Genomic DNA, 27,299 nt, shown 5'->3' on the forward strand with positions numbered 1-27,299 from the left:
TTTTGATAGATCAATCACATTTTCCTATAAAATAGGGAGATTTCCAGTTACTTTAAAACCAGTATGAAAAGATGGGTTATATTTGGTTTTGAGTACCACTGATAAGAAATTCACCAGGGCAGAGTCTACTATGGAGTAAATACAGAGTGAGCAGTGATCTGTCAGTGAAATTCTCACCTTTTTGGGCTTCTTCAAATCGATCACTCTCTGCCAGCCACTGAGCATAAGGGACATAGACTTCATCTTTGAATTCAGGATGCTTTTCACTCAGAGCAAATGCCTGACATAAATAAAAAAACTCATTCATAGAATATTGCATGGTTTAAACAGTTAAAGGGTTTAAAATATTCCATGGGATCAATCCTTCATCTCTAAGAAAATTCACAACAAAACATATACACAGGATAGAGAGTGTAATCCATGTTTTCTCCAGTATGAAACTTATGTGTTTTTAAAAAAAAAAAAAAGCAATCAATAACAAAAGAAAAGAAGCTTAGCATAATAACAGACTGAGTATTGAAACAGAAAGATTTTAACGTGATTATCTAGGAAATATAGTAGATTTCCCAGCAAGAGACAAAAAATATTTTATGGAATGCATTTTCTAAAGAAATTGTAGTAATACTATAAATGCAGTTTAAATTCAATTTCAGAAGACCACACCACCACCAAACACATGCTGGCATACACAATTAACCAAATACTCTGAATCCTGCTGCAGAAGCCTTCCTCCCTCACTACAGTGCTGGGGGAGCCCGACATTTGCCTCTCTTTTTAGTTGCAACCAGTGACAATATGAAGCAGTGGTTTTCAAAACAGAAATCAAGGGCACACTCACTTCTTCCCAGCAATGAGTCTCCACGTGGAGCTGGACCAACGCTTTCAGGTCACCAACCTTCATGTAGGTTTCTGCAGCATAGCCAGGGTTATCGAGTTGCTTAAAATAGAAGGCACATTTGGCCAAAGGCTCACGCTCAGCTTTATCCAGTTTTCGAGCAATTTCGATTAACCTAGACTCAGCAGAAAGAAGCCAGATGTTTCAGATTCTGCCTTGGTGCTTTGCCTTTTAATTGTTGTCATAACTTCACCTTTAATCAGTTAACATTTAATAAACATCCTAATAGTACTACCATGCAACACCGTTTAAACAGTTTCAGTAAACATTCCAAATGCTTTTTCCTTTTGCAAACTCAAACCCCTTCCTTCCCTCTTTGCTCACACATTCAGCTCCCCATCTCGGACTCTGGCAGACAGAAGGAGGGAACACATCCTGCATGACTCAGTGGCACAGGACACACTTCCCAAGCCTGACCTGAGCAATAGGCTCCTGAATCAATGTCACCCCTGTACCTCACAGCAGAACAGAAGCAAGGCCAGCCTGAAGGGCCTGGCCAAGGTCTTAGGGCAGCTCAGCAAATGACATAAAGTGCCACCTACACTGATGAGAAATGACAGTGACAGGAGTGGCCATGGAGTTTCTAAAGACTCTGTGATCCACCTGACATCTCTACCCGCTAGATCATGATCCTAAACAGCTGAGAACTGCAGCAATAGGCTACCTGGTATAGTTACTGCTGTGATGATCACTCTGAAGGCATTTGGGCTATTTTAGACAATCTCATATTGGAGATAAACCCATGCATACTCTTCATGGTGTAATGCATAAGTTTTTGTAATGTATTTATGGCCCTACCCTCTAAACATATGTAACTTTTAAAACATTTTTAATCATAGGCGTGTTTCAGATACTCAATCTGATATAAAGGCAGATATCAAATACATTTGGTCTTATTTTAAAATTTCGTGGAATTCATAATATCTCATACAGGCTTTTATGATATATTATCTCTGAGGAGACAAAAAACCTACATATCCACCCAGCCGTGGTCCCCGCTGATTTCAATGGCCTTCATGTGCTCGCCAGCAGAGAGGTACATCTCCACTGCTGCCCTTGGTTCATTGATATCCTTGGCCCACTCTGCTTGTTTTTTTATCAGCATCTTTGTGTCTTTGGGATCTCCGGATCCCAGAAATTCCTGCAACAGAGCAATACAAAAGTCTGCATTACCTTCTGGTCACAAGCATCATTACAGTCTAAACTCTCAAATAGGTAAAGGCTTTTGTAATGAAAATCATGATGCCTCCCAAGGACAGAAATACTCCTCGGAGAGCAACATGCACTGAGCCAGCCTTCAGCAGCTCATCATCAAGGCCACATGTCTGGGAAGAAATAATGGCAAGTCTCCCATTTATACAGTTAAAAAATAAAATTTAAAAAAAAAGCAGGAGATTGTGGCCAGGCCCAGAGAAGGACACTGCAGATGCTTCAGAGGCAACACCAATGTCCCCTCCTGCTCTTTGCTAAGCCTGGTTCGACGGATACGAGTTACAATTTCTGCAAGCTTGTCAGGAACAGGCAAAAAAAAATGACACTAATCTAAAAACTCTAACAGATCAATTCCAAGTTTCAGATTTTCTCTTGCAAGCCAAGCAGGTATGGATTCATTCTCAATGACCATTCAGTCCCAGACCATGCTCAGCTACCAGCAGCACATCCACTTAATCACACACTGGCATCAGGATGTCCCACCACAAATCAACTGATGGCTGAAATATTTATCAAGTGTCTTTGCAGGAAACAATGTATTTTAAAAAATATATCCATTAAGTTCTTTTATAATGAAAGAACCACAGCTGCTCAAAAGTGAGAGTGCTCTGAAGCACTGCTTGGACTTGTGGAAGGAATGCAAACACCAAGCCTGGACCCTGTGTCTACAACCATTTTGGAAATATTTCTAATAGTTAGTTCAGCTTCTTCTGCCAGTACTAAAGCTCTGGCACCATATGGTTCACATCTGTTGACATCATGTGCCAGGAAAAAAATATAAAACCCCCCTTCAACACCAGAAGATCGATTAAGGGCAATTTTGTCTGTTAACAGAACAGGCTACTGCCCATTAAACAGCTTCCATCAAAAGCAAAATCAGAACAGAGGAGAGAAATGACAGGTGGGAAAAGAGTGAAAAACTGTGTATCCTCTATGTTTCTGACTGAGGTTTAAAAAACCAAAGCAACAAATGGGCAAAAACCTGTATGCCAGGTCTGCTTCACCACTGCAATTCAGCAGTTCCCTGCTACAGCCAGAAGTGCACCCCACCTGTGCCAGCTGCAGCTGAGCCCCAGGGCTGCCTCCTGCAGCACAGCCCTGCTCCAGGGGCAGCTGCTCGGGTATCCCGACAGCCTCTGAAGATGGACAACTGCACCCAAGAGACAAGTCAAACAATCTCTTTGGTATGACTTGTTTTCCAGCTTAGGTCACCAAAATAAGCCCAAAATCAAGAGTTAAGCTCAGCTTCCCACAGGATAAAGAGTTTTTTTGTGAGTTGCCAGTAATTAGTGATCTGGTGCTGTGATAAGGACCCTGTGACCAGATATCAAAGGTCTCCCAACCTCTGCCTCCAGTCTGGGCCCTCCATCCAGACCTCATCAAAGTCATGCACAAGAAACCAGGTTCTGTGGGTCCCTTTGAATAATTCTGGCAGCATCAGTGAAAACAGCACCACAAAAACATACCCCTCCCCCATATAAGTAACTGGAAAATAAGGGAGGTTTACATGTTTTTCCATGTTCTGTGCACTCCCTGCACAAAAAGCTGCCTTATGAAGTACCTTAAATTTCTCAGCATGGAATCACTCCAAAGTAGAGAAGACATGAGACCTCTTGCTCTCTACTGGTTAAATTTAGAGATGACTGCAGCCAAGAATTAAAAGATTCTTACAAAGACTTATGGGAACATTTTCCTGTATGAATTACATTTATGTTCAAGAGGAGCCAAAACACTGAAGCTAACAAAGACTCATCAGCCAAAAATAGCGGAAGTCGGGCTTACATCAGCAAAGCCCCCAAATGTTTCTGCTGAGCTCTTGGAAGAAAAAGATCTCTGCAGCATGGCTCGGGGAATCTCTGCTAAAGAGTTTCTGTGCATGTAATGGTGAATTCTTTGTCCTGGACTGGGCAGAATAGGGCTCTGATGAGTGATGAATGAGACTAAACAGTGCATCCATTCTCGGGGATTTCGATAAGAAAACACCACAGAAGACTTAAAAGCCATGTAAGGCTCCTTATCACCATATAAAAACATCACTTTTTAGAATTACATTCAATTTATTCCTATATGGAACTGAGTTTTAAAAAAAGCCAAGACACTGAATCTTTGGAAGAAATTCTGTAGTAAACAAAAATATTCTAGGTTAGAATATTATATAGTTTTTAAAATGCATCAATATAGAACTGACTTACTCCAATCCATAAATATATTTTCATTATAACATGGGTACTACCTTGTCATTTTTGGAGGACAAACAAATAAAAAGGGACTCTCAAATAAGATAATGGAGAAGAAGGAGTCAAAAACACAAACTTTTTAGTTTTGGAAGAAGGAAATTTACTATGGATAATACTATGTAATCACAAGGTCCACCAAAATAATTCGCTGAAAAGCCCTGAATTTCCACAGCCATATTTGAGACTGTACAAAACACAACCTGCTGCCTTGGCAGCAGATTCTGAAGGAAAATGCCACCATTACACCCAGGCCAGAGACACTTTTCCCTTTATAAGCCAAATTACGTCCAAACAAATACCTGAGAAAATGAAATTGGAATTCAAAGCCCACACTTCTTTTGCAGGATGATACAGTGGAAGCAGTTAGAGGTACATCAATATTTCTGCACGGAGATGTGCAGGTGCCAGGTCCTACCTTGGCGTGGTCGAACATGCGGAGGTCCGAGTACATCTCCAGGGCCAGGTTTTCATGCCCACTCCTCTTGTACAGCTTCGCTGCCTCGTGGAATTTTCCCTGGTAGGCATAAACATCTGCCAGGAACAGCTCGTGGTTGTTCTCTCCGTGCTTTTTCCGATCCTGGAAAAACAGAAGAACTGAAGAGAGATGTAGGAAATAGTCTAGAGGATCAGCACTTAGGTGAGAAATAGCCTTTGAGGAATTAGATTTTCAGGCTTAGATTTTAACTGCTAATAATTAAAAACCTGTAACGGGATAGCATAATTATGCCTCTCCTACATTTCTGCTGAATTTATAATTAAAGGATTAAATCCCTCCTTAATTAAAATTATGAAGAGCAAAATTAAATGTCACTATACAAACCAAAGTGATGAAAAGTCACTTCTCTTGATTTCACACAGGAAAATGAACACATGCTATCATTATGCCAGTCTATTTTAAAAAAGGCATCTCTTTATTTTCTCCCTACAATCTCACCATCGTATAATTTAGCTACATTAACAATATGTGCAGGTGGGATGACAAACAGGAGGATAACTGCCAGCAGTAAGTAGATTCAGGAGGTATGTTAGCCTGCCTCTGAATACAAACCAGTGACACCTCCACTGTCCCCACATACAAGAGCTCATGGGTCACTTCCAGAGCACCAGTACATGCTCTCCTGGCAGCCAGAAGTGCTTGTTCTGTTCTGGCCTGGGAAGGGACCATGAGGACAGCATCAGTGCAGAGCCACGCAGAACCCTCCCACGTGTGTGCAAAGCCATGGACAAAGCCTGCACATGAATCAAGCTGCAGCAGTGCCCTGACTGTGAGGGACCCAGGACAGGTGTGCACACGTGTGTGTGTGTGTGTTTCCATGTGTCTGCCTTATCCTGTGTATTGGACACACACCACTACCCTGCCTGGGAAAAAATTATTGCTGCAGTTAGCCCACATCGAATGGAAACACATAACTGTGAACTGAATTTAAAGAAAACTGCCTGCAAGGGGAAAAGTACTCCACCAGCATCCAAATTCAATCCTCTGCTGCCAGAAGGGCTCAGCCATCACTCCCTGGTCACACTGACTGACTAGGCTGACACTGAGCTGATGTTCAAAGTTTCCTTCAAAACCTTGGTTAAATGAATAATCAGAGCACTTGTTACATCCTTTTTTGAAGACTCCACAGAATCTTGCCAGATGGAGATGGCAAGCATGTTTCTCTGTCATCAATTAGGAAAGAGAAGTGTAATTACTGACAGAAAACCATCGCATTAATGGAACACGTGTGTTTAGTTACCCCTCCCTACAAGCCTTAAAAGGAATCCAATCCACTGCAGGTGAGAGTGGGGATGAAGAACTCGCTGCAGAAGGAGCATTTTCAGGATGTGCCAAAGTAAGTTTATGCCTATTTTTAAGGGGATTTTTTCTTACTTAACAGAATATGACATAACAAATCCAGAATATCCTCAATAAATGAAGATCTGGAGAAGCATATGTGGCAAAGAAGGGTTACTACTGGTGAGAGAATGCTCTCACCTACCTATACCCTTGAAAAGAAAAAAAAAAAAAAAAAAAGAAAACCAACAGAAAAAAGGGGTTCTTAATGTAGACCTTTGTCCTATGTTAGAGAAAAGTTCAATGCAACCAGCTGGCATTTTGACAGCAGCAGGACAGCTCTGCAGACATGAAGACAAAGAGTGTATCTTTTAAGAGAAGGTGTAAATGTAATTAACATAAGGAAGAGGAATTCCCTTTATGCCATCTCCAAGCAGATCTTTAAGCATTATCTTGCCATCTTTGCAGAAGGACAAGGGTGATGAGTATATTTTCAAGTGCTCATGACAGACAGTTATTGTTGAGTGAAATTCTATCAAGAAGTGTGAAAAGAATAGGAAGGAGTGATTAGAGCACAGTACTGAAGTATGGAATCCCAAATTCTATTTCCAGTTGTCACAGACTTGTCATGAGACCACGAGTTTTTCATTTAATTTCTCTGGGTCTGTTTCTGTCTCTGCAAGGAGGAGATAATAGTAATTACCTACCTCCAGGGGGTAGGCAAAGGCTTAATGAACTCATGTTTATGAAGTATTCTGTACTAAGCTCTGTCAGCACAGTAGTATTCTACCAATTATTAACTGAATATTGAACTTTTTTCCAGTTCTCATGAAGACAGTTTCAGAAGTTCCCATCCCACTCCCACGTTTTGGTCCACGAAGATCCAATCCTATGATTAGAACTTGAGTCACCTCTGCTAACCAGGATTTTTCACTTCAAACACATCTCCAACAGTCAGAAGCACTATCCAAACAGAAGTCCTTCCAAAACACAAAGTACTGATTTTGGTACAGTAGTAAGTTTAAGAAAATACACCTTCTTGAACACTGCCTTACCTCTATGCTGCTAATCAATTCTAAATATCGAAGGTCTCGCACTCTGGTAAATGCCTATTGAAAAGAATTAAAAAAAAAAAAAGAATAAAAGGCATTAACTTGAAAATTCAGAAAACACCAAATACTATTCTGCATGAATCAAACTGTCTTCATGCAAAAAGGACAGGCAGAAGTCTGCTGGGTTTGGGTTTGTGTAGACCTGAACCTGAAGGGCTCTGGCTGTGACTGTGGCCCTGAGTTGTCGCAGGAAAGGAGACAAGGCACAGCCAAAACAGCTCAGCCCTGACATGAGCAGCACAGCAGGCAGCAGGAGCTGTGCCTATCAGTCCCCCAAGAAATACAAAATGTCAGTCAAAATACTACATGCTTTTATTCTGGCTATTTTATAGCTTCTCCATTTTGATGTGAGGTGTGACACAGATGAGGAAATTTCAGGAAACTGTTACAAGGAAGGGCACATAACTGATCATATTGTCAAAGCCGGCTGCTTATGCCCCTAGTTTTTAAACCATTCTGAAAATCCAGCATGAAAGGAGCTCCAAGAGAGGAAAGGAAGCAAGAAGACGATAAGATAAAAGTACTTTAAGACAGTGTAATATCTTTGCAAATGGAGATAAATGTGCAACCCGAAGTCTCAAGTGGCAAAGTCACGTGCAAGTTGCAGTAGCTCAGCACTTATTCCTGACATGCATCACAAACCAGAAATTTAACTCTTTGGGCTGCACATTCAAGACATGCAACCAAACTGAGAGGGCACAGCATATTCTGCTTACATCGGATTGGACTAGGAACTGTAAGAGCCTTTAATGTCAAGAAGCTGCTTTTGTTTGAATTAATCCGCTCTAATTCTAAGAGGGCACTACTTAAAAATTCCAAGGAGGCACTGAAAACTTCTTTTTAAAAGTATCTATTTGCATAAAGCCATCCATGAGATTAGAATTATTCTGATGCTTCCACTTAAGGAAAAAAAAAAGCATTTCATTTCCTTTTTTTTTTAAAAAATCTGTTATTAAAAGATGTCTATCACTACAGACCATTCTCAGTGTATTTTTAGAATGTTTTGTCTTTCATACAATATTCATGACATTGAACTCAGCTTGCTCTCTCTTATTTGAGAAGAGGTGGTGAAAGAAAATAGGGAAGTATTTTATGGCAGAGGAAACTCAGTTCTTCAGCCAGTGCCCACTCCCCAAAGCAAGGCACGCCACACAGAAAAGAACTGAAATGAAACTATCCCAGCACCACTGCCTTCACACAGCCTTAATGTGCAGATAACAAAGAATAGGAATCTTCACATTTGTACTGAGGCGATATTAAATATTTAGGGGGGAACAGGGCAAGTTTGCAGCACTAAGGAAGGTGGGGGCCAAAGCCAGGTGAGCATCCTCTGCTGCCACCCGGCGGGCACTGCTTCCCAGTTCTGCTCCCTCAATCCATTAACGCATTCTCCAGATGAAACCATCTTCTTTCTATCAAACACGTTGATTTAGAACATGGCATTTAGCTAGAGAGATACATTAGATTGCAGTTCAAACTCATCTCAAAATCCTGGGTTTGTAACAAACAATTGCTTTGTTTGTGGAATAAGACACACAAAAGACAAGCAAGACAGTAACCCAGAACACCACGCATTCCAGTTATAAAACATGCATTATACTCATACACACACACATATATATAAATATCAAACCCAAGCTTTCTGCTAAACAAGTAAATAAATGCTTTACCTTTTTAGCAGTTTCAAACTCCAGCCCTTCCAAGGCTTCCATGGCCAGCTCTCTCCAGTCAGCATCAGTCACTCCTAAACACGCAATTTGATAGGCTTCTTTAAACATTTTTCGTTCCAGATATTGATACATGGGTGCAGACTGAGGATTGTCATAGGAAAAAACAGGTATCAGAAAGCATAATACTGAGATGTATTAGTGAAATTCTCTACATATATTGGAAAAAAAAAAATCTATTCTAATCACAACCGTTACAAGCTGCCCAGAGAATAAACATCTCCATTTTGTACACAGACAGAACATTCTGGGGTGATCTTTATCTTATCTCTAGACAAGCTGGGTTAATTACATTCCAAACTCATCCATTTTGAAACCTTCAGTTCCTTGCAATATTAGGAAGTAGTTAAGGATGTGAATTCTTCTGGGCATTGAACATGCTAAAAATGACGTACACGGAGCTTGTTGAGTACTGTGGAAGCAGAGCAAAGAGGGGCAGCGTGCTCTCAGGGGCCAAGCACTGTACACCCTCTGCTACTGCCTCTCTCCAAAAGCATGCTTTGGACAAGCTGCCTCTGAGCTGCTGCACCGTAATTCTGTGGCACCCTGGTGCCTACAGCATGCCAAAGGCAGGCAGGAGTGTTCAAGGCCTGGTGATCCTGTCTGTGGCTGCCAACCCCCCTGGACAGCCCAGAGCCCCGCCAAGGACCTGCCCAGGGCCTCAGGGGACAAGGGTCTGTAGCACAGGGGTCCCTTAGGCAATACAAGCACAGGACATTCTGCCTTCTTCATCAGTTCTCAGAGGCAAGTCCTGCACACGCTTGGATGCACAGAGTCACAACCCTGCTACCTTCTTTTTTTGCTTTAGTTTTTTTTTTTTTTTTTTGTTTTTTTTTTTTTTTTGACTTCCATGATGACAAATCAGCATTTTATGGAAGGCAATCCCTAAATTTTGAATATAAAGACCACAAAGGTACTTTACATTCAGACTAAAATATTCCATTTAAATATTGCCTAAAGACATCTAGATGAAGCAACAATAAAACTGTATTTAATGTATTCAAGAAAAATTAAATTACAATGGAGAAAAGTTATATAGAGTGAACACAGTAAAAATCCTGCAGGAGGTAAGGCCTGCAGTATATTAGATTATGTGCATTTGCAAGTAGAAAGGGAGAATCAGAAACAATTACCAACAGCAAAAATGAAGTTAGCTTAATTAATGCCAAAGAAACAAAAATAAATTAGATCACACAATATAGCTTAAATAACAATGAAGGCAGTGTGAACTGCTATCATTGTAGCAATGAAATACAAGTAAATCTCAGAAAACCTTCTTCACTTGTTAAACATTCATGTTTATGAGATGTAAAGCAACACGTAATGAGATTAAAGGATTACCTGCGGAACTTCAACTGCTGACATAGAGAAAACATGAAGGCAGAAGATCTTGGAGCCATTGTAACCCACAACAAAGCCTTGCAGTTTTTGCTGGTGGACAGGGAAGTTGCTAGCTTTGATATTGAGGTAACCCCCTCCAGAAAAGCAAAGCATATCCTCACACTGGGTATTCCAGGCCACACTATTAGCATTGGGTTCCTAATGACAAAACATCTCAGGATTACAACTGATGCAATCACATCTTTGCTAAGAAACATATTTCTTCAGCTGGAGTGTTTGACCCATTACAGCCTGGTGCGCACACACACGATTATTCACATTTGCAATATCCTAATGCCTAGAATATTCCTAAACATATTATCTCGGATGCATTTCACATTTTAATACTCAGCTATAATTGTCTTGCCTTTTATGTATATTTACTAGTGATTGCTACAATAATCTGTAAAACATAATACCAAATTCTACAATAATATACTGCTAGTTAGCACAATGAATTGATAATTTCTCAGTCCATTACACAAAGGAAGTTGCAGACCCTATCTTTGCAAGACTCCATCCTTGCTATCCAGTATGTCCTGAAAACATTTAATCAACATTAATAAGAGACTGCTACACTACCAATGAAGAGAGCATTATCATGATTCCTTTTATAGCCTATGAATACCCAACGAACAAAGATGTTTAGGCTTTAATTCTGTTAGTACTAATGATAAAGCTAAAATGCTCATTAACTGTAATGCTTCAGAGGGAAGCAGGGCAGAGTTATAAATTAAACTGGAAAGGTCACATTTCTAAGAGCTCTTTATTCATCTGTTGCTCACATAGACTTCCTGTCTTCTCATTCCTACTCCACCGTCTCTGAGAGGGTGGCTTTGATAAACAGATCACAGTTAAATTCTACAAGATGTGATTAACAGCATAAATGAATTCCTGCACAGCAACACTTCTGGGATGTTCTGTGCGCCAAACTACTTCCTGCCCTCCTGGCCCCCCTTCGAAAAGCCCCAAGGAGGTGGATGCTGACCTGAAAGAGGAGCTCCTTGGTGTGGATGTCGTAGACGAGGCAGGTGTCGTTCTCGTCCACCACGGCCAGCTTGTTGCGCGACGCGCTCATGTCCAGGCAGCGCACGGCCGTGGCCTGCTTCAGCAGCACGATCGCCAGCGCGTTGTCCACGAAGATCTTCAGGATCTGGAGATGGGAAACAACGTCACTCCAGACTCTGGAAACAGCACGGCGGATAAAAGCTTCCGTGCTGTCTGAAGTGTGAAATGGCACGCTTTTTCAGAGACAAACTGCAAAAAATTAGGGAAATGCTTCCATCTGAGGTCTCTTGAGCAGACTGGGTGCTACAACATGCTCTAGGTCTTATACAAGCTTATACAGATAAATCAGATGCTGTGCATCCTGAGTTCTCCACTAGTCACACAATTTCATTAATACAGGAATACATTACACACAGCATCTCAACATCCCTGCTATCAGTACCCCTGGGCTCCAGCTTGGCACTTCCAGCTGCCACCTGGTGTGTGAAACAGACAGCTCTGGAGAACACCTGGAGAACAGCCACAGCCTCACAAGGGGTCACCAGGAGAAGTGTACACACCTCCGACCCCCCACTAAAGGCAAACCTGCTCTCTTCACCAAGAACTCAATTTTTGCCAGTTGATACTAACAACTCACAGATACCCAAAGCCAGTTAAACATATTTGTATGAATTTTACTGTCAGAGAATGTGAAATACAGAAGTAATTGATTTTTAATCCCAAAATGAGACTGTCAAATACAATTCTAGGTTGCAGAAGAGCCTGCTGCTCCTAAGGTCTCCCTCTAAGAGCACAGAACACATTTCATTTGCAGTGGAAAGACACATACCAGAGATGATGTGTTACCTGACCGTTCTTTAGACCAACTAAGAGGCCTTCTCTTCCCGGAGGTCCTCCAATTACTTTAATGTAACGAATAAGAGATTCCATCAGCCATTCTCGTTCTTTAACACCACTAAATGAGAGGCACTGCAATCTCTTCTCCTAAGGACACAGTAAGGTATAAAACACAGCCTGAAGATGAAGACAAAAATCTCTGTTTGATGTGTGATGTTTATACCTATACTGGCAGGTGTGTCTGTTTTTACATTTAAAAATCATGAAGTCAAACACTCAATTTAACGGGTAAATTCTTTAAGATTTTCCAATCCTATAAGCAAACAAAACCAAACACCCCCAGTCTTTTTCTAGTAGTTCTCTCCCACCCAAAAGTATCCCTGGATTCTGTACTAATTTATCAAATTCACTGTAGAGCCTGCTTTACTGAACCAGAGTCACCCGAGCCATGCCACAGTGCTGCCCAGCAGCATGGGAGCACTGCAGGGCACAGCAGGACTGCCTTGGGAAGTTACATCCTGCCAGCCACTGTCTGGGACAGCCCTGACACTGAACACACCCCAGGACCACTCTAGCTTTTAAGGCACATACCTGGCATAAAATAATGTGATCTGAACACACCACCAGCAAGTTACATTCAAATTTCTTTATGATCTTTTCCTTCACCCGATAGTACATATCTGCAGAGTCATCTGAGTACAACTCGTAAATCAGGATTTTCTCTGGCATCTGGATGGCTAATCTGTTTTTGTAAATTGCAATTTTCTTCACAAGCTCTCTGCCTTTTATCCTAACTAGGAAGAAAAAACACCAAAATGATAAAGTATAAGCTGACACAAAAATAACATACAGAAATCAGAGAACTAATACACTGAAACTGAATCTCCCTAGAGCACTTCTAAAATTCAGAGCACATTCCTGCTCAGATATGTTTGCTGCTGTACGTAATCTACTATCCCTGTCACAGTTTGCCACCCTCTATGAACAGCACATTCTGGAGCAGTACTTCAAATCCTTGCCATAAAAAGCCACAGAAACGAAGAAACAAAATAAGCACAAATGCTTGAGGTTACAAGTAAGGAAAATAAAAGCTGAATATAACACACAGTATTTTTATCTCATTTTCAGAGATTAAAACCTTATTTTAAGAGCCCCTGTCCCTCCCAGTCTCTTTTCCAATCCCCACATCCTTCATTAAACTTGTCAGTGCTGAATTTGCATGCTCCAAGTTTGCACTCTCCTCATCCGAAGTGTGTTCCATGGTTTGACTGCCGAAGTGACAACAGCCTGTCAGGTACATGCAGTGTACATTCCAAGTGTCCTGAGAGATATTAATTAAAACAAGCTGCATGAAGCTTTGTCCTGCTTGCAAGTGTGGAATTACCTTTTTGCTCCGTGATGAGGTGCTGGACAATAACGTCGGTCATGCTGTCCCTGTAGGCGTAGCGATCTTTATAGAGGCCATGGACAGTGCTGAAAATCAGCTGGTAGAAGGAGATGGTTCCATCCTGACACCCTACTGCCTGGACAAAGAAGGGAATAATTTCAGTTAACTGGTACATACAGGTGAGAACTGGCAGAGTGTGTGGTGTTTATATGAAGACCGTGTCCCTTTTCCTGCACAATGAATAGACTGACACCAGTCACAGCTGACTTACATTTAACCATGGTGCAAGTGCACTGAGAATGGACTGACCTTACCACAGACCATGGGGACCACCATGCTGGGGGGCCTTGGGCTTGTTTGGTTGGGGTTTTGCTTAGATTTTTTGCGGAGGGGGTGTGTTTGTTTCTTCATTTTTAAATTTGCTTTAATTCTCTTCCTACTTGTACAGGACTCAAGAGTGCAGCATTTTGGGCTGACAATTGCCCTGTAGGCATTTTCTTCCCATCATGGAATTAGATTTGGTCAATTCCAGAAGTTATTAGCTGATGTTTTAAATTATTTTTCCCTCCTCTTTTTTAAACCAAAATGCAGCAAACGCCTTACCACTTGAGAGCAAGTGTGATGCTCCTTAGATCCTTCTTACAGCTCAGGTTTTACTTTTGTGGAATATATGTAATTCCAGTGGCAGTTATAGGATCTCCCTAGACATTGCTGAGATTCTACTGCCTGAGTAGGAATGTCCAAGCAACTAAGCTGAAAATGTATGATCTTACTTTATGTAACAAATTCCCTGTGAAAATGTTAGAAAAACGTCCCTACTCACCACATAGTTGGAGTCTGGTTTAACTTTGCAGGTCCACACCCAGCTGCTCTGCTCTCCCACAGTGCCCAGACGTACCCCGTCCCTTGTGAAGAGGGAAACCTGTCTGTCTGAACCTCCCAGCAAGAGATACTCTCCTTTAGTAAAGTAGCTGATGCAGCATGGGTCAAAATTGAGCACTCTGTCCTTCCCAATCTACAAGGGAAAATAAACCAAAAAAAGAATCAAAAACATTAACAAAAGGATCATTTCTTTCCTGAAAACAACAAGTGACATCACTGACACCATTCACCTCCTCCATGCATGGCCTTTCAATACCCAGAACCACTGGCTATTTTAAGATTCCCAAAGACAGTTCTAAAGTACATCCAAGAATCCCTCCAGTCCCAAACCATTCTGCTCAGAATGCAACAACTCCCAAAACCCCTTTAACCAGCTGAAAAAAACCACAAAAAATGTTCTCTACAAACCAGTGAACCATGTCACACAAGTCAGCAGAGTTGTAAGAGCTTTAATGGAAGAGCTGTAAGACAGCAGCTGAGCTGCTGTGTGGGAAATAAGAGCTGAAGGAGTAATGGTTGCTGAAAAAAAAAAGTTGACTCATAAAAGGCTGGGAAAACAGAAGACATGTAATGTAATTAACAGAGAATTGTATACAAATATTTTACTGTGGGACACAGAACCAAAAATACCCTGTGACTCTTGAATAAACTCTCTAAGACATACCTGCTTGCCACTCAGGTGATAAAAGGAAAGCTTCTGACCCCAGTCTGCCACAGCTAAAATGTCATTGCGTTCATCTCTGCAGAAAAAAAAATAAATTAGTAATTCTACAGCAATTTAATTAACAAAACTCTAAGAGCAACAGAACCAAGTAGCAGAGTTGCAGAATTCATGTTACTCTTTAAAAGTCACAAACTGAAAGGACAGCGGTTTGTCATTTAAACCTCTGGAAAACAGCTTGGGGACACAAAATCAAAACCAGTACCATCTACAGGATTAACTCAAAGCTTGAAGGGGGGTCAGGCTCTGCTCCCAGGGAACAAGGACACAACAAGAGCAAATAGCCTTAAGCTTTGCCAGGGAAGGTTTAGGCTGGGTATTGGGAGAATTTCTTCCCTGAAAGGGCTGTCCAGCCTGGGCACAGCTGCCCACAGCAGGGGTGGAGTCCCCCGGAGGGATTTAAAAGCCGTGTGGATGTGGCCTTGGGGACAGGTGTTGGTGGTGGCTTTGGCACTGCTGTGGGAATGGCTGGATTTGATGTCTCAAAGGGCTTTTCCAATCTAAACAGTCCCACATGTCCAATCTAAACTTGTTCCCAGGTTCTCCACTCAGTTCCCAGGTTTTCTGTTCAGTTGAAGACTGGCAGCAAAGCCAAAACCCCAATATATAATCACTTAAAGAAGGTAACACACATGGAATTAATCTGCTCCATCAGGGATAAAAGTCAAGCCTTTCTGCAATCAATGAGCCAAGAATTATCTGTTTTATTTATGTATGAAAAAAAGGAAGGATGAAATTATTTACCTGGAAGGATTCCAACAAATTGACCATACTGGAGAGGAAGTGCCCCCTGGCCTCTCTATTTTCACTTTCTCATCACCATTTTTGTTCCTTATGCTGACAATGCCGTTGAACATCCCCAAAGCAAGGTACTGGCCATCATTTGTCCAGCTGAGAAAACACATACATACTGAAGAGTAAACAACTACAAACAAACAGCAGGAAGGCAGGATGGTATATAGCACACTCACACAGGAATGGCAGATAAAAGTACATTTATAAGAGGGAGTTCTGGGAGGTGGCTAGCAAGCCTATGGTTTGTTTATGCATCTAAATCCACATTTATAGCAACAGCACGCTCTACATCAAGGACATTTTATCATATACACAGAAGTAAAATAATAAATTAAAGCTTGCAATATTTGCAACATGTGCTAAGTAAGATACATATTGGGGATGGCAGACTGAGAGCAGACTGAAATGCTTTAAAAGCCACATTTAGAACATGATCAGACAGAACTGTCTGGTGTAGGACAGGGGAGGCCTAGGGTCTATTCTGGTCTCTTTTTCAGTCTGATGAATGACTTCAGTTATGAATCCCTGCTTCAGGTTCCCCACAAAGGTAATACCTTCTTCAACTGAAAACACCAACAGTACAGGGAATGACCTACAAACAAACACTGCTAGTACTTTCCCTCTAACTTCAATTTATTGTTGTTGTACAAGACAGGTGAACAGACGGACAGAACACCTAAGACACCTCCTCAAGACCAGAATCTGTCTCTGATTCCTTCAGAAGGATTTGGTTATAAACAGGACCAAGCATAACCCAACACTTTGATACTGAAAAAGAAGGAGGGAAAAGTCCTTTTTTTAAAGCTTCCATCTTACAGTGGTTTGTATTGAAACTAACTGAAATGACACGGCTAACCCTTAAAACTTACCTACAGCAAGTAATCCTGCAGCTTGTTTTATGTTTAGAGACTGACTTCTGTTCTGGAGACCACAAGCCTTGATGAAAGAAAAAAAAAAAAGCCAATGACAAATAAGTATGTGCCAGTGTTCTGATTGGAAACTAATACTGTCAGAGAACTCAGCTGGGATTTTAGAGGCATCAAATGTCCACTGCTAGTGGACATTTAAATATTATTTATTATTAAACAGAGGGAAAAAATCCACCTAAATAACAGAAGGTGTCTGCAAAAAGCTCCAGTAAGAGAGCAGCACATGTGATCCTGTGACCCCTCACTACACTGTCCTTTCCCACTGAGTTTAAGTGATTTAAATCAGCTTCCAGTGTCACTGAACATTAGGTAGCTTTGTGTCCCACCTCTCCTGGAGTTATCTCCCACCTGTCTGTGGTTAGCTTGGCTATCCAGCTGTAATGGAATTCACTGTCACAATGGGAAAGTCCAAGGGAGAAGACATACCAAAATCCCCAGACGAGCAGGATGCCAACTGATGAGTGAGAGGATTGTACGAGACGCACTGGATAGAGTCATTATGCCTACAATGAAGTTACAATCTGATCTCAATAAATCATTCTTAAACGTCCCTTTTCTGACTTTCAGCAAGTGAGCTGAAAGCCTTAGCAGATGCCAAAATAATTGGATTGGTTTATAGTACATCAAGTAAGTCTGCTATTACTGTAAAGTAAATCAGTAATAAACCTTGTAAAAGCTGCCTCCAAGTAGCAGGATTCACTGTATTTCATCAAGATTACAGCAACTGTTTGTGAAATATGACTGAAGGTTGTATCCAAATCCTAAACCAAGTGTGCCTGTGCAGGCTCTGTGCACTGACCAGCTAACTCCTGATAAATGTACAGTCAGGAGAACATGAAGCTGTTGCTTCAGGGGGCTGATTGAAAACAGAGCCAAATTACTGAAATATACCAGAAGTTCCAAACCTATCTTTAATTTGATCTTTGAACCAGAATTATGGTTTATTATAGAAGACTGGTCATGTTATGTTTCATTTTACTCTGACCTATTCTGAGTTTCCTTAGTTCTCTGTCAGCCCTCTAAATTCACAGATTTCTCTGGATTCCCCACCTCCTTTTATGCCTTTAATTGCTTTCCTGCCTCATTCAGATACTTCAGCTGCTCTTTTCCTCCTCCCTCCCCTATCACCCCTTTTCTCTGACCTTAGTGAACCTTCTCCCAAGTCTAATAGCTTGTGCTCTTTAATTGCAGCAGTGCATAATCAAAATCAGCTTCTGAGGCACAGAACTGACCGGCATCACTTACGTGTACTTCAGAATTCCTTCTAACTTTGAAGTCCAAATTATCACACTTTTATCAGCAGAGCCAGATGCGAAACGCTTGCCTAGGAATTAGAGATAATTTAAATCCCACACATACAAGAATCACTTTCACTCCAAATACTCAATCAAAGAGAGAGCAAGAAGTTCTTGAACTCGACAAGGCTCAAGTAATAAGGGGCTGACACTGAGTGCCTGTAAGTGCTGGTGCTTCCCCAGGCACATGGAGTTCCAGTGGCTGTTCTGCCCCATTTCCACGGCCTGGCTAGTCACCAGTCCTTCCAGTGCTGCCCAGCCCCAGGCTGGAGACTGATGGGAACAGTGACAAGTGAAACTGGTACAGGGTCACAGGAACTCCCATCACCCAAACAGCAGCAGCTGCAGGAAGGCTCCTGCCCACAGAGTGAGTCCCACTGAATGAGAGTCTTAGACCATGAGAAAACTGGAAGAAGAGTGCACTGAGCAGGTAACATATGAAGGATCAGGGGACCAGGAACTACAGGAACTACCAGGAACTTCCTCTGGGACAGAGGAACTACAGGACTAAAACTCAGATGTAGGTGAGCAGTAGAAACAGGAATCTCTGAGGTGAGCCTCCTCAAGAATATACACTCCACCAGTGCCAAGCTTAACACTAAAGTCAAAGAGCAGGAGCAGTGGGACCACAGCTCTTGGGTTCACAGGTGACCTTACAGGTATTTGTACTGTACTCTGCACAGCAGATCACACCCTGCACTGGACAATAAACCCCAGCACTCGTTAAAGAACAAACCCCAGCACCCCACGCTGCGAGCCAAACAACGCCCATTTCTCCATTTTCAGTGGGCAATCCCAAACGGGAGAGTTGCACTTTACAAACAAGGCTAGCAATGCCCCAGGGTGCCATTTACCATCTTTGGCATAAGCCACGCAGTACACAGTGTCCTTATGTCCCTTCAAAGGTTGAATTAGGGTTCCATCAGAAGTATCATACACCTGTTCAAATGGGGAGAAAAAAACAATACAAACAAAAGAATTAATTGAATCAGAGAAACACATTTGGGTGGGAAGGGACTTTAAAGTTCACTCAGTTCATGCCCTTGCCATGGGGCAGTGAGACCTTCCACTAAACCAGGCTGCTCCAAGCCCCATCCAACCTGGCCTAAAACACCGCCAGAGTGAGGGCTGGGATACAAAATTACTGAAGACCAGCAGATTATGCACTTCCTTTTGTGTCTGCTTTTTGGATTTCATATAGTTCATAAAAGACAAAACACTTTCTAGCACAGAAACAGCTTTCTGTAACATGATATTCTTAGAAAGAAAGAAGTCAGTACTAGAAAATAACACACACAAAGGACATTTTTCAACAGCTTGTTTGGCAGCTTGTTTTACATCTTATTGGCTTTTTATCTTTTATTTCTATATTTTACATCTTGCTGTTAAAACATCTTTCTACGCATTTTATGTTTAAGCATAATAATTACTGCAAAGGAACACCACTAAATACATGATTCTGTTAGCCCTGAAAATAACACTTGTTGTCCTGCAATGCTGAACTCCACCTTTACCATCCATCCATCCATCCATCCATCCATCCATCCATCCATCCATCCATCCATCCATCCATCCATCCATCCATCCATCCCTCCATCCATCCCTCCATCCATCCATCCAACCCTCCTTGCATCCATCCCTCCGTCCATCCATCTGTTCATCCATCCATCCATCCATCCATCCATCCATCCATCCATCCATCCATCCATCCCTTCCTGCAGCTCCTACACACGCCCCAGCTGACAGCTTTGCAGGACCTGTGAGCAGCTGATCCTGAGCTGCTCTTGCAGCAGCCCCAAGGACCCACAAACAGCCTGAGGTGAATGCTCCCACACGGTGCTCACAATGCCAGGACACGGGTTTGAGCCTGTTCCCTTGTCACAGAGATTTTAAAGAAGCTTGCACCAGCACAGCCCCTGCACACTGTGCCAGGACTAGGGGCAGGTTCATGGATCTCAAACCCCGGGCACAGCACAAGAGCATGAGATGACACAAATAACTTAAATCTCATTACTTTTGGAAATAGAGCTTAAAACTTGGTAAGAAATATTTAAAAGCTTCAAAACACTTTAGAATTGGCCTGCATTAATATGTATGTTGCTGAGAGGCTGCACTGACAGAGATAAGGGGATTTCAGATAGGTTATATTCATAAGTTAATGTGAAAGAAATCAGGCTTAAACAGCTGAAAAGGAGAGAGGACAGGAAGGTTTCCCTACCAGCAGCCTGTTTCCAGCAGCAATTATCAGCTGGGTCCCATCCGGCTTGAACGCGAGGTCGTAAATGCTGCGGGAAACAAACCGAGAACCGCGTGTCAGGACACAAAACAGATCGGGTGTGCCACACGGCCAGCGCAGGTAGCGGCAGGGAGCGCGGCTGCGACTGCCCGCAAGCCCCGGGCAGGGCAGGGCAGCGGCGGGACCGGCCCCGCCGGGAGCCCCCGCAGCCGCTCGGAGCGGGACCGGCCCCGCCGGGAGCCCCCGCAGCCCCGAGCCGCCGCTCGGAGCGGGACCGGCCCCGCTGGGAGCCCCGCAGCCCCGAGCCGCCGCTCGGAGCGGGACCGGCCCCGCCGGGAGCCCCCGCAGCCCCGAGCCGCCGCTCGGAGCGGGACCGGCCCCGCTGGGAGCCCCCGCAGCCCCGAGCCGCCGCTCGGAGCGGGCCCGGCCCCGCAGCCCCGAGCCGCCGCTCGGAGCGGGACCGGCCCCGCCGGGAGCCCCCACAGCCGCTCGGAGCGGGACCGGCCCCGCTGGGAGCCCCGCAGCCCCGAGCCGCCGCTCGGAGCGGGATGGGCCGGCGCGCCCGGGACCGCTCACCACTGCTCGGCCCTGTCGCGCCAGGTGAGCGCGGCCCGCATCCCTCGGACCCCGCACCGCCCGGTACGGCCCGGCACGGCTCGGTACGGCCCGGCACGGCTCGGCACGGCCCGGCACGGCCCGGCACGGCTCGGCACCGCCCCTCACGGCCGGGCCCGCTCCGCGCCGGGCGTCGCTCCGCGGCCCCGCCGCTGCCACGGGCAACGCGCCTGCGCCCGCGGCCCGCGGGTCCGCCGCCCCGCCAGGGGGCGCTGCCGGCGCGCAGCGGTCGCTCGTTCGCGCGGGCGGGGCGCGGAGGCGGCGCCGGGAGCGGCGCGGGAGATGGAGATGGCGGCGCCGGGAGCGGCGGGCGGGTGAGCGCGGGGCGGGCCCGGCTGGCCCGGGTGGACCGGGAGCACGGGTCCCGAATACGGGCCTCGAGCACGGGTCCCGTCAGCGGCTGCGCGCGGCACGGCCCGGGCCCGGCTCGTGTGGCGGTCCGTGCCCCGCCGTGCGCGGAGCTCCGCCGGCAGCAGGACTTACCGCGCTCTTCTTCCCCCGCAGCCCCGGCGGCGGCGGCGCGGCGGCGGAAGGGCCCGGCCCCAGCCCCAGCCCCGGCCCCAGGGCCGTGCCCCGCGGCTGGCAGCGGGTGAGCAGCCGCCGGCGGGCGGGCCGGACGGCCGGCAGGACCGACGTGTACTTCATCAGGTGAGCTGCGGCTGCCAGGGGCTCTGTGTGGCCTTTCCTGGCAGGAGCACAGCAATCTGCCCAGACGTCCCCTCAAAACTGGTTTTGTGTTTCGTTTTGGGGTTGCTTTTATGTATTATTGAAGATTTTTAAGCAAAGAGCGGGAAAATGATAGTCATTGCTAATTTGCTTTCCTTTCCTGCTACAGCCCTGAAGGGAAGAAGCTGAGGTCAAAACGAGCACTTGTGGAGTATTTACAGAAAACTGGGGAGACAACACTGAAAGCAGCAGATTTTGATTTTGCAGCTCCTCGAGGGAGTACACGCCCAGGATTGAGGGAATGTGGCACTGGAGCTGCGAGGACTGACCTGGAAAAGGAGGACTGTCAGAGCAAAGTGCAGGAGCTCCATGCACAGAATGGTGCTGAGGTTGGAATTCAGAACATCCAGGCTGGGAATGGACACCTGGAAGATGCTATATCTACTGTGGAAGGCACAGATTTAGCCGTGGTAGGCACAAACCCAGAGGAGAGTTTGAAAACCAAAAGAAAAAGGACAGATGGGAAAACTGTCCAAACGAGGAAATGTAAGAAGGGCTCAGAAAGGAGGAACCAAGGTGACCCCAAGAGCAAGAGGCAGAGAAGAATCTCTAACACACGGGAGACCGAGTGTGCTCAGAACAAGAGGGTCTGCAGGCAGACAGACGCCCGTGGTGCTGACAGCCAGGGAGCGGGGACACTGGGTGCTGACCCTGCGGGTGCAGGGAGAGCTCTGTCAGCAGTGCCCAGGGCACGGCTACGCTCGGCGGCTGGCTCGCACAGGGAGCTGGGTTGCCTGCCAGAGCAGGGGCCATGCTCCGGTGGCACACCTGCTGCGAGGCCTGAGGAGGGATCCTCTACTCTGGAGACGGGGAAGGTGCCGGGTCCAGGGGATCTGGGTGAGCAGCGTGCTAAACCTGAGCCCGAGCTGGATGCTGAGCCGTGGGACAGGACGAGCTCCGCCGCAGCCACAATATCACCAGGTGCGTGCTGTGAGAGCAGGAGCTGGTGCCAGCCCTCACCTTCTGCCCGGCCTTCCTTGGCTCTTGAGGCCACGTGTTCTGCTTCAGCTCAAGCTGCTCTGACATCCAGATCTCATTTGTATCCAACAGCATCTAAACTAATGCAGGCTTACTCAAAACTGAAACTCACTGTGCCAAGCTCTGAGCTGTACAGTGTCAGGCAATATCTGAGGAGATTTAAGGTATACACTTGTGTCCTGTACATTTGAAGAATTCCTTCTGTTTCCATCACTTTGTAAAGTGGAAGTGGTGTGTGAAACATGACAGCAGAATACTTGGTGCTTTTTCTTAATGATGAAGTTTATTTCTTTACAGAAGAGTCTGTCCCACGAACACAAGTGGAGAGAAGGAAAACGAGTCCGTATTTTTCCAGTAAATACAGCAAAGAAGGTATTTTATTTAGGGAAAGACATGTTTTTGCGGGAAAGGGATAGGATGGCTCAGGATCAAGTGATGATGTGGAAAGTTCCTTGCAGCTTGACCCTGGCTGCAGCTGTGCCAAGTGGGACACAGTCCCCCACAGCCCTGTAAAGGCTGTGTGGGAACTGCTGTGTCTACATCTATGCACAGTGCCTCCACAAAAATGCTTCAGAGGTCTTCTTTTTTTTTTTTTTTCATTAAATAGGTAAAGCCATCCTTTCCTGTCTAATAAATGTTCCTGTGTTACCCCTGTACAGCCCTCAGCCCACCCAGGAGGAAGGCCCTCAGAAAATGGACTCCTCCACGTTCTCCTTTCAATCTTATCCAGGAAACACTCTTCCATGATCCATGGAAGCTTCTCATTGCCACCATATTTCTCAACAAAACTTCAGGTAAGTAGAGAAGCAGGAGTAGGTGTGTAAATGTTTGGAGGTGTTACAGGGCTGAAACAGCTGCAGTTTTAATGGTATTAATGAAAGAATAGATTTATTTTAACTTGTGTCACTATGGAATAATAATCCTTAGTTGGTACCTTACCTTGGCAAAGCTCACTTGAGAAAGCTTATGGATAGTGCAGAAGGAGAGCTCCAGCCCAGCCTCCTGCTTACAGGGTTCTTTCATCAGGGAAAATGGCCATTCCAGTGCTCTGGGAGTTCCTGAAGAAGTATCCTTCTCCTGAGGTAGCCAGGGCTGCAGACTGGAAAGAAATGTCAGAGCTGCTCAAACCTCTTGGCCTCTATGAACTCAGAGCCAAAACCATCATCAGGTTCTCAGGTGGGTTTTCCTGACATCTGGAACAACCTTGGTTATGCTGGCAAAAGACAAACAGCTTTGGTGCAAGCACTGCTCTGTGGCTCTCCTCTGTTGGGTGGGCTGGTGGCTGTTCTGCAGCATTTGGGATCCATTGGTGTCTCACAGGCAGAGCTGCTGGTCCCAGTCTGAGCTGGGAAGGAGATTCCAGCCACGGGGTGTTCTGCAGGAGAGAGAAACTCGTTGGAGCAGAAGCTCCCAAGCACCTGCAGCACTGCTGGTGCATGTGAGCACTGTTACAGGTGGCTGTGCTCAGGGGTGCCCCAGTGACCTGCACAATGCCCTTCCAGCTGGCATTTTTCTGATTCTGTACTCGGAACCTGCAGAGGAGAATTTTGTTCAGATGGAAGACGTTATGATTAAAACTCCCAAGGTGGTTTGTTGAAAAGGAGTTTAAGATTAACCCGTGGGGATTCATGGTCTGCATGCACGTGGAAACACCTAAAACTTATGGTTTTTATTTAAAATGAAGACATGTAAGAGTGGCACAGGGTCCTGGCCAGCTGCCTTGTGTGCAGGCAGTGAGGGCAGGGTCTGTGTGTGCAGGTGCTGAGTCCTGTGCCCTGCCTAGCAGGTGAGTACCTGAGCAAGGCGTGGCGCTACCCGATCGAGCTGCACGGCATCGGCAAGTACGGCAACGACTCCTACAGGATCTTCTGTGTTAACGAATGGAAGGAGGTGGGTGGTGCCCTCTGGGTCCTTCAGCATCTCACTTGTGCCCACTGATCCCCTGGCGCTGGAAAACCAACGCTCACGATGTGGGAGCGATGAGATACTTTAAGGTGTTTCAGTAAATATCCGACATTTTCCCTGTGTCTCAGGTGCAGCCACAGGACCACAAGTTGAACGTGTACCACACGTGGCTGTGGGAGAACCGGGAGAGGCTGAGCATCGACTGAGCTGAGCTGGGGGTGACCTGGCCCCACCGCCTTCCCTCGGGTGCCCTCACAGTTCTGGGTGTAAATATTTGTGTGATGTCATGGAGTTACCGCTATTTGTTTTAATAAAGGTGTCCCTGTTTTGTAGTGCCTGTCTCTTCTTGCAGCGCAGCTCTGTGCCCACAGCTGCGCCCCGGGCTGGGGTCCCGCTGGGCACAGCCGTCCGGTGGGGCCGGAGCGCTCGGTTCCTGCTCCCGGTGCTGGGCTGAGCGGGGGAGCCTGCGCCAGGAGCAGGCCGGGGCGGAGCACAGCTCGCCCCGCGGCTGTGCCGGTGCCGCCGGAGGTACCGGTGCCTTCCCGGTCTCGGCCGGGCCGGGCCCGTGTCGCCGCGGCAGGACAGGGCCGGGCGCGCTCCGGGTCCGCCGCGCCGCCAGGCGGCGCCCGCCCGCCCGCCCTGGCGGAAGCGGCTGGTGGGCACAGCGTGCCTGTGACGGACAGGTCCTGTCAGCCCCGTAGCAAGCGCACCGTTCGTGGCGGTGAGCGGGAAGCACCGATCGGGGCGCCCCCGCCGGACTGAACCTCCCTGCCCGGTGCTACCTCACCGCGGCGGCGGCCTGGCCTCCGCGCCGCCCCGCCGGTGCCTGGGGCCCTGTGTGCGCGGCCGCAGCGCCACACGCCCCTGCCAGGACCGTGTCCCGTAAAGCGCTTGCGCGCTAGCCCCTCCCTCTCTCGCCCGGCCCGCGGTGGAGGCGCCATCGGCACCGGTGAGTCCTGGCCCGCCATCCGCGGCCATCCGCGGCCATGGGGCCATCTGGGCCCCTGCGCTTCTGGCACGGACCGGTTTCCTCCCTTAACCTTCTCCTCCGCCGCATCTTTTCCCCGCGGCGGGGAAAGCGGCCCCCGCGGGCCGGCACTGCTTCTCTGCCTGGGCGGCGCCGCGGCCTCACCCGCGGCCCTGCCCGGGCGGCGGGGCCGTGCTTGGACACGAGCCGGGCCGGGGGCTCTGGAGCGGGGCGGGCGGAGCCGGGGGCTCGGTCGCTGCTCATCTCCGCGGCGCCGGGCAGGAGCATCGCGGGGCTGACAGCGCGGCACCTCCCAGGATCGCATCTGGAGAGCTCCCAGTGCTCTGCCAGCTTCGGAGACGGGAGGAAGAGCCCCAGCAGATGAAGACCCATTCCCTCACCGGCCCGCCGTGGCCCTTGAGGGAAGGCAGTCTGCGACACGCGTGGCCCGCGGAGCTGCACCGCGCCTCGGGCACGCCCCTCGCTCACCCCGCTCTGTCCCGCAGCCACCATGCCTGCCCTCCGGCCTCTCGTGAAGCCCAAGATCGTCAAGAAGAGAACCAAGAAGTTCATCCGGCACCAGTCTGACCGCTATGTCAAGATCAAGGTGAGGAGTTGCTGCCGCTTCCCAAGGACGGGAACTTTTGGGGTGTCTTTGATGTAGGGGGTGAAGGAAAGCCCATCAGGATGGTGCCAAGCTGCAGCAGCTGGGCAGGGAGTGTGGAGGCCGGTGTCGGCAGCCCTCGGGCCAGCTGTGTTCAGGGTAGTCTCGTTTTGTAACTGTTCCCTGCATTTGTGCAGCGCAACTGGCGCAAACCCAGAGGCATCGACAACAGAGTGCGCCGGCGCTTCAAGGGACAGATCCTGATGCCCAACATCGGCTATGGCAGCAATAAGAAGACAAAACACATGCTGCCTACGGGCTTCAGAAAGTTCCTGGTCCACAATGTGAAAGAGCTGGAAGTGCTGATGATGAGCAACAAGTGAGTGTGTGGGGCCTGTACGCCCACCTGGGAGTGGTGGCACGGTCGGGGTGGAATGAGGAAAATCATTGCCTTTGGGGGCACAGAGAGGCCTTGGGGCTGGCAGTCTCATCCCCTTGGCAAAAATACACAACGGTGGCGAGCCAGGCTGTGCCACATCACTGGTAACCACAGTCAGAACTGGGGCTGTGGGTCAGACTGGGCACAAGTCTGCTCCGGTGCTGGTTTTCCCTACAAAGTAGTAAGAACAATATTTAACGAGTACCTTTGACTGAGTCATTCACAGGAGAGGCTGAGCTGTTCTGGAGGGGAGCTCCTGCCCCAGACCAGACAGTGAGGGGTGGGACGTGGTTCAGTGCCCACGCAGTGATGCCCCTGAGCTCAGCTGTGTCCGAGTACTGCTGGCAGGACAGCTCCAATGTGCTGCCATGGTGGTCCAGAGGGCTTTGCCTCAGCTCTGGGTGCTGCTGGAGCCAAGCCCAACACTGTCTGTCTCCCAACAGGTCATACTGTGCAGAGATTGCCCACAACGTGTCCTCGAAGAACAGGAAGGTGATCGTGGAGAGAGCTGCACAGCTCGCCATCAAGATCACCAACCCCAACGCCAGACTGCGGAGCGAGGAGAACGAGTAGCAGCCTCTGCAGCACAGGTGTATTTAATAAAGCCTCAGTCCAACTCGGCTCCTGTTTTGCATGGG

At 46.8% G+C, this 27,299-nt stretch overlaps 3 protein-coding genes and 1 non-coding gene across 17 annotated transcripts in view; 3 read left to right on the top strand and 1 right to left on the bottom strand.

The window, feature by feature from the left end:
- Window positions 1-21,204, bottom strand: part of IFT122 (intraflagellar transport 122) — a 30,368-nt gene extending 9,164 nt beyond the window's left edge. For 2 of the 4 annotated variants that reach the window (XM_072934814.1, XM_072934813.1), the window contains exons 1-20: window positions 21,004-21,204; window positions 20,410-20,476; window positions 19,046-19,130; window positions 18,142-18,220; window positions 17,323-17,399; window positions 16,837-16,903; window positions 15,917-16,063; window positions 15,116-15,191; window positions 14,393-14,584; window positions 13,567-13,705; window positions 12,774-12,976; window positions 12,192-12,329; window positions 11,326-11,490; window positions 10,299-10,496; window positions 8,901-9,041; window positions 7,174-7,227; window positions 4,760-4,921; window positions 1,870-2,036; window positions 839-1,010; window positions 178-280 (exon numbers count right to left, since the gene is read on the bottom strand). In XM_072934814.1, the coding sequence (XP_072790915.1) occupies window positions 178-280; window positions 839-1,010; window positions 1,870-2,036; window positions 4,760-4,921; window positions 7,174-7,227; window positions 8,901-9,041; window positions 10,299-10,496; window positions 11,326-11,490; window positions 12,192-12,329; window positions 12,774-12,976; window positions 13,567-13,705; window positions 14,393-14,584; window positions 15,116-15,191; window positions 15,917-16,063; window positions 16,837-16,903; window positions 17,323-17,399; window positions 18,142-18,220; window positions 19,046-19,130; window positions 20,410-20,476; window positions 21,004-21,044 (2,473 nt within the window). In that variant the 5' untranslated portion in view covers window positions 21,045-21,204. The remainder of the gene's footprint in view (window positions 1-177; window positions 281-838; window positions 1,011-1,869; window positions 2,037-4,759; window positions 4,922-7,173; window positions 7,228-8,900; window positions 9,042-10,298; window positions 10,497-11,325; window positions 11,491-12,191; window positions 12,330-12,773; window positions 12,977-13,566; window positions 13,706-14,392; window positions 14,585-15,115; window positions 15,192-15,916; window positions 16,064-16,836; window positions 16,904-17,322; window positions 17,400-18,141; window positions 18,221-19,045; window positions 19,131-20,409; window positions 20,477-21,003) is intronic. The other 2 variants (XM_030283477.4, XM_030283476.4) reach the window with 1 other exon arrangement.
- A 71-nt stretch (window positions 21,205-21,275) lies between these two features.
- MBD4 (methyl-CpG binding domain 4, DNA glycosylase) lies at window positions 21,276-24,983 on the top strand. 11 transcript variants are annotated; one of them, XR_012057931.1, is made up of 9 exons: window positions 21,276-21,356; window positions 21,547-21,690; window positions 21,878-22,689; window positions 22,819-22,910; window positions 23,044-23,118; window positions 23,406-23,540; window positions 23,773-23,922; window positions 24,533-24,636; window positions 24,780-24,983. XR_012057931.1 is itself a non-coding variant. In XM_072934816.1 (8 exons), exons 1-8 carry the CDS (start codon window positions 21,325-21,327, stop codon window positions 24,855-24,857), a joined length of 1,533 nt encoding a protein of 510 aa, XP_072790917.1. In that variant the 5' UTR covers window positions 21,276-21,324; the 3' UTR covers window positions 24,858-24,983. The 11 variants fall into 11 exon arrangements, 3 of the variants coding, with proteins under 3 accessions (XP_072790917.1, XP_072790918.1, XP_072790919.1); XR_012057927.1 differs by lacking the exon at window positions 22,819-22,910 and having other exon boundaries at window positions 24,505-24,636; window positions 24,780-24,821; XR_012057929.1 differs by lacking the exon at window positions 24,780-24,983 and having other exon boundaries at window positions 23,759-23,922; window positions 24,505-24,636.
- Window positions 24,984-25,581: 598 nt separating this feature from the next.
- RPL32 (ribosomal protein L32) lies at window positions 25,582-27,277 on the top strand. The gene is given in 4 exon segments (NM_001245870.2): window positions 25,582-25,600; window positions 26,125-26,225; window positions 26,420-26,601; window positions 27,105-27,277. Coding segments are annotated over 3 exon segments (408 nt in total). The 5' UTR covers window positions 25,582-25,600; window positions 26,125-26,129; the 3' UTR covers window positions 27,235-27,277.
- LOC115497033 (small nucleolar RNA SNORA7) lies at window positions 25,926-26,061 on the top strand. Its single transcript, XR_003962616.1, has one exon. It is a non-coding gene; the product is annotated as a small nucleolar RNA SNORA7 (small nucleolar RNA).
- Window positions 27,278-27,299: the final 22 nt, after the last annotated feature.

The sequence above is a fragment of the Taeniopygia guttata genome, chromosome 12, assembly GCF_048771995.1.
Source record: "Taeniopygia guttata chromosome 12, bTaeGut7.mat, whole genome shotgun sequence".
In the NCBI taxonomy this organism is placed as follows: Eukaryota; Metazoa; Chordata; class Aves; order Passeriformes; family Estrildidae; genus Taeniopygia; species Taeniopygia guttata.

Coding starts and splice junctions, on each gene's coding strand:
- MBD4 (XM_072934816.1), top strand. CDS start 21,325: ATGGAGATGGCGGCGCCGGGAGCGGCGGGCGG. Junction 23,119..23,405: donor CAGTAAATACAGCAAAGAAG/GTATTTTATTTA, acceptor ACCCCTGTACAG/CCCTCAGCCCACCCAGGAGG. Junction 24,637..24,779: donor GTGTTAACGAATGGAAGGAG/GTGGGTGGTGCC, acceptor CCTGTGTCTCAG/GTGCAGCCACAGGACCACAA.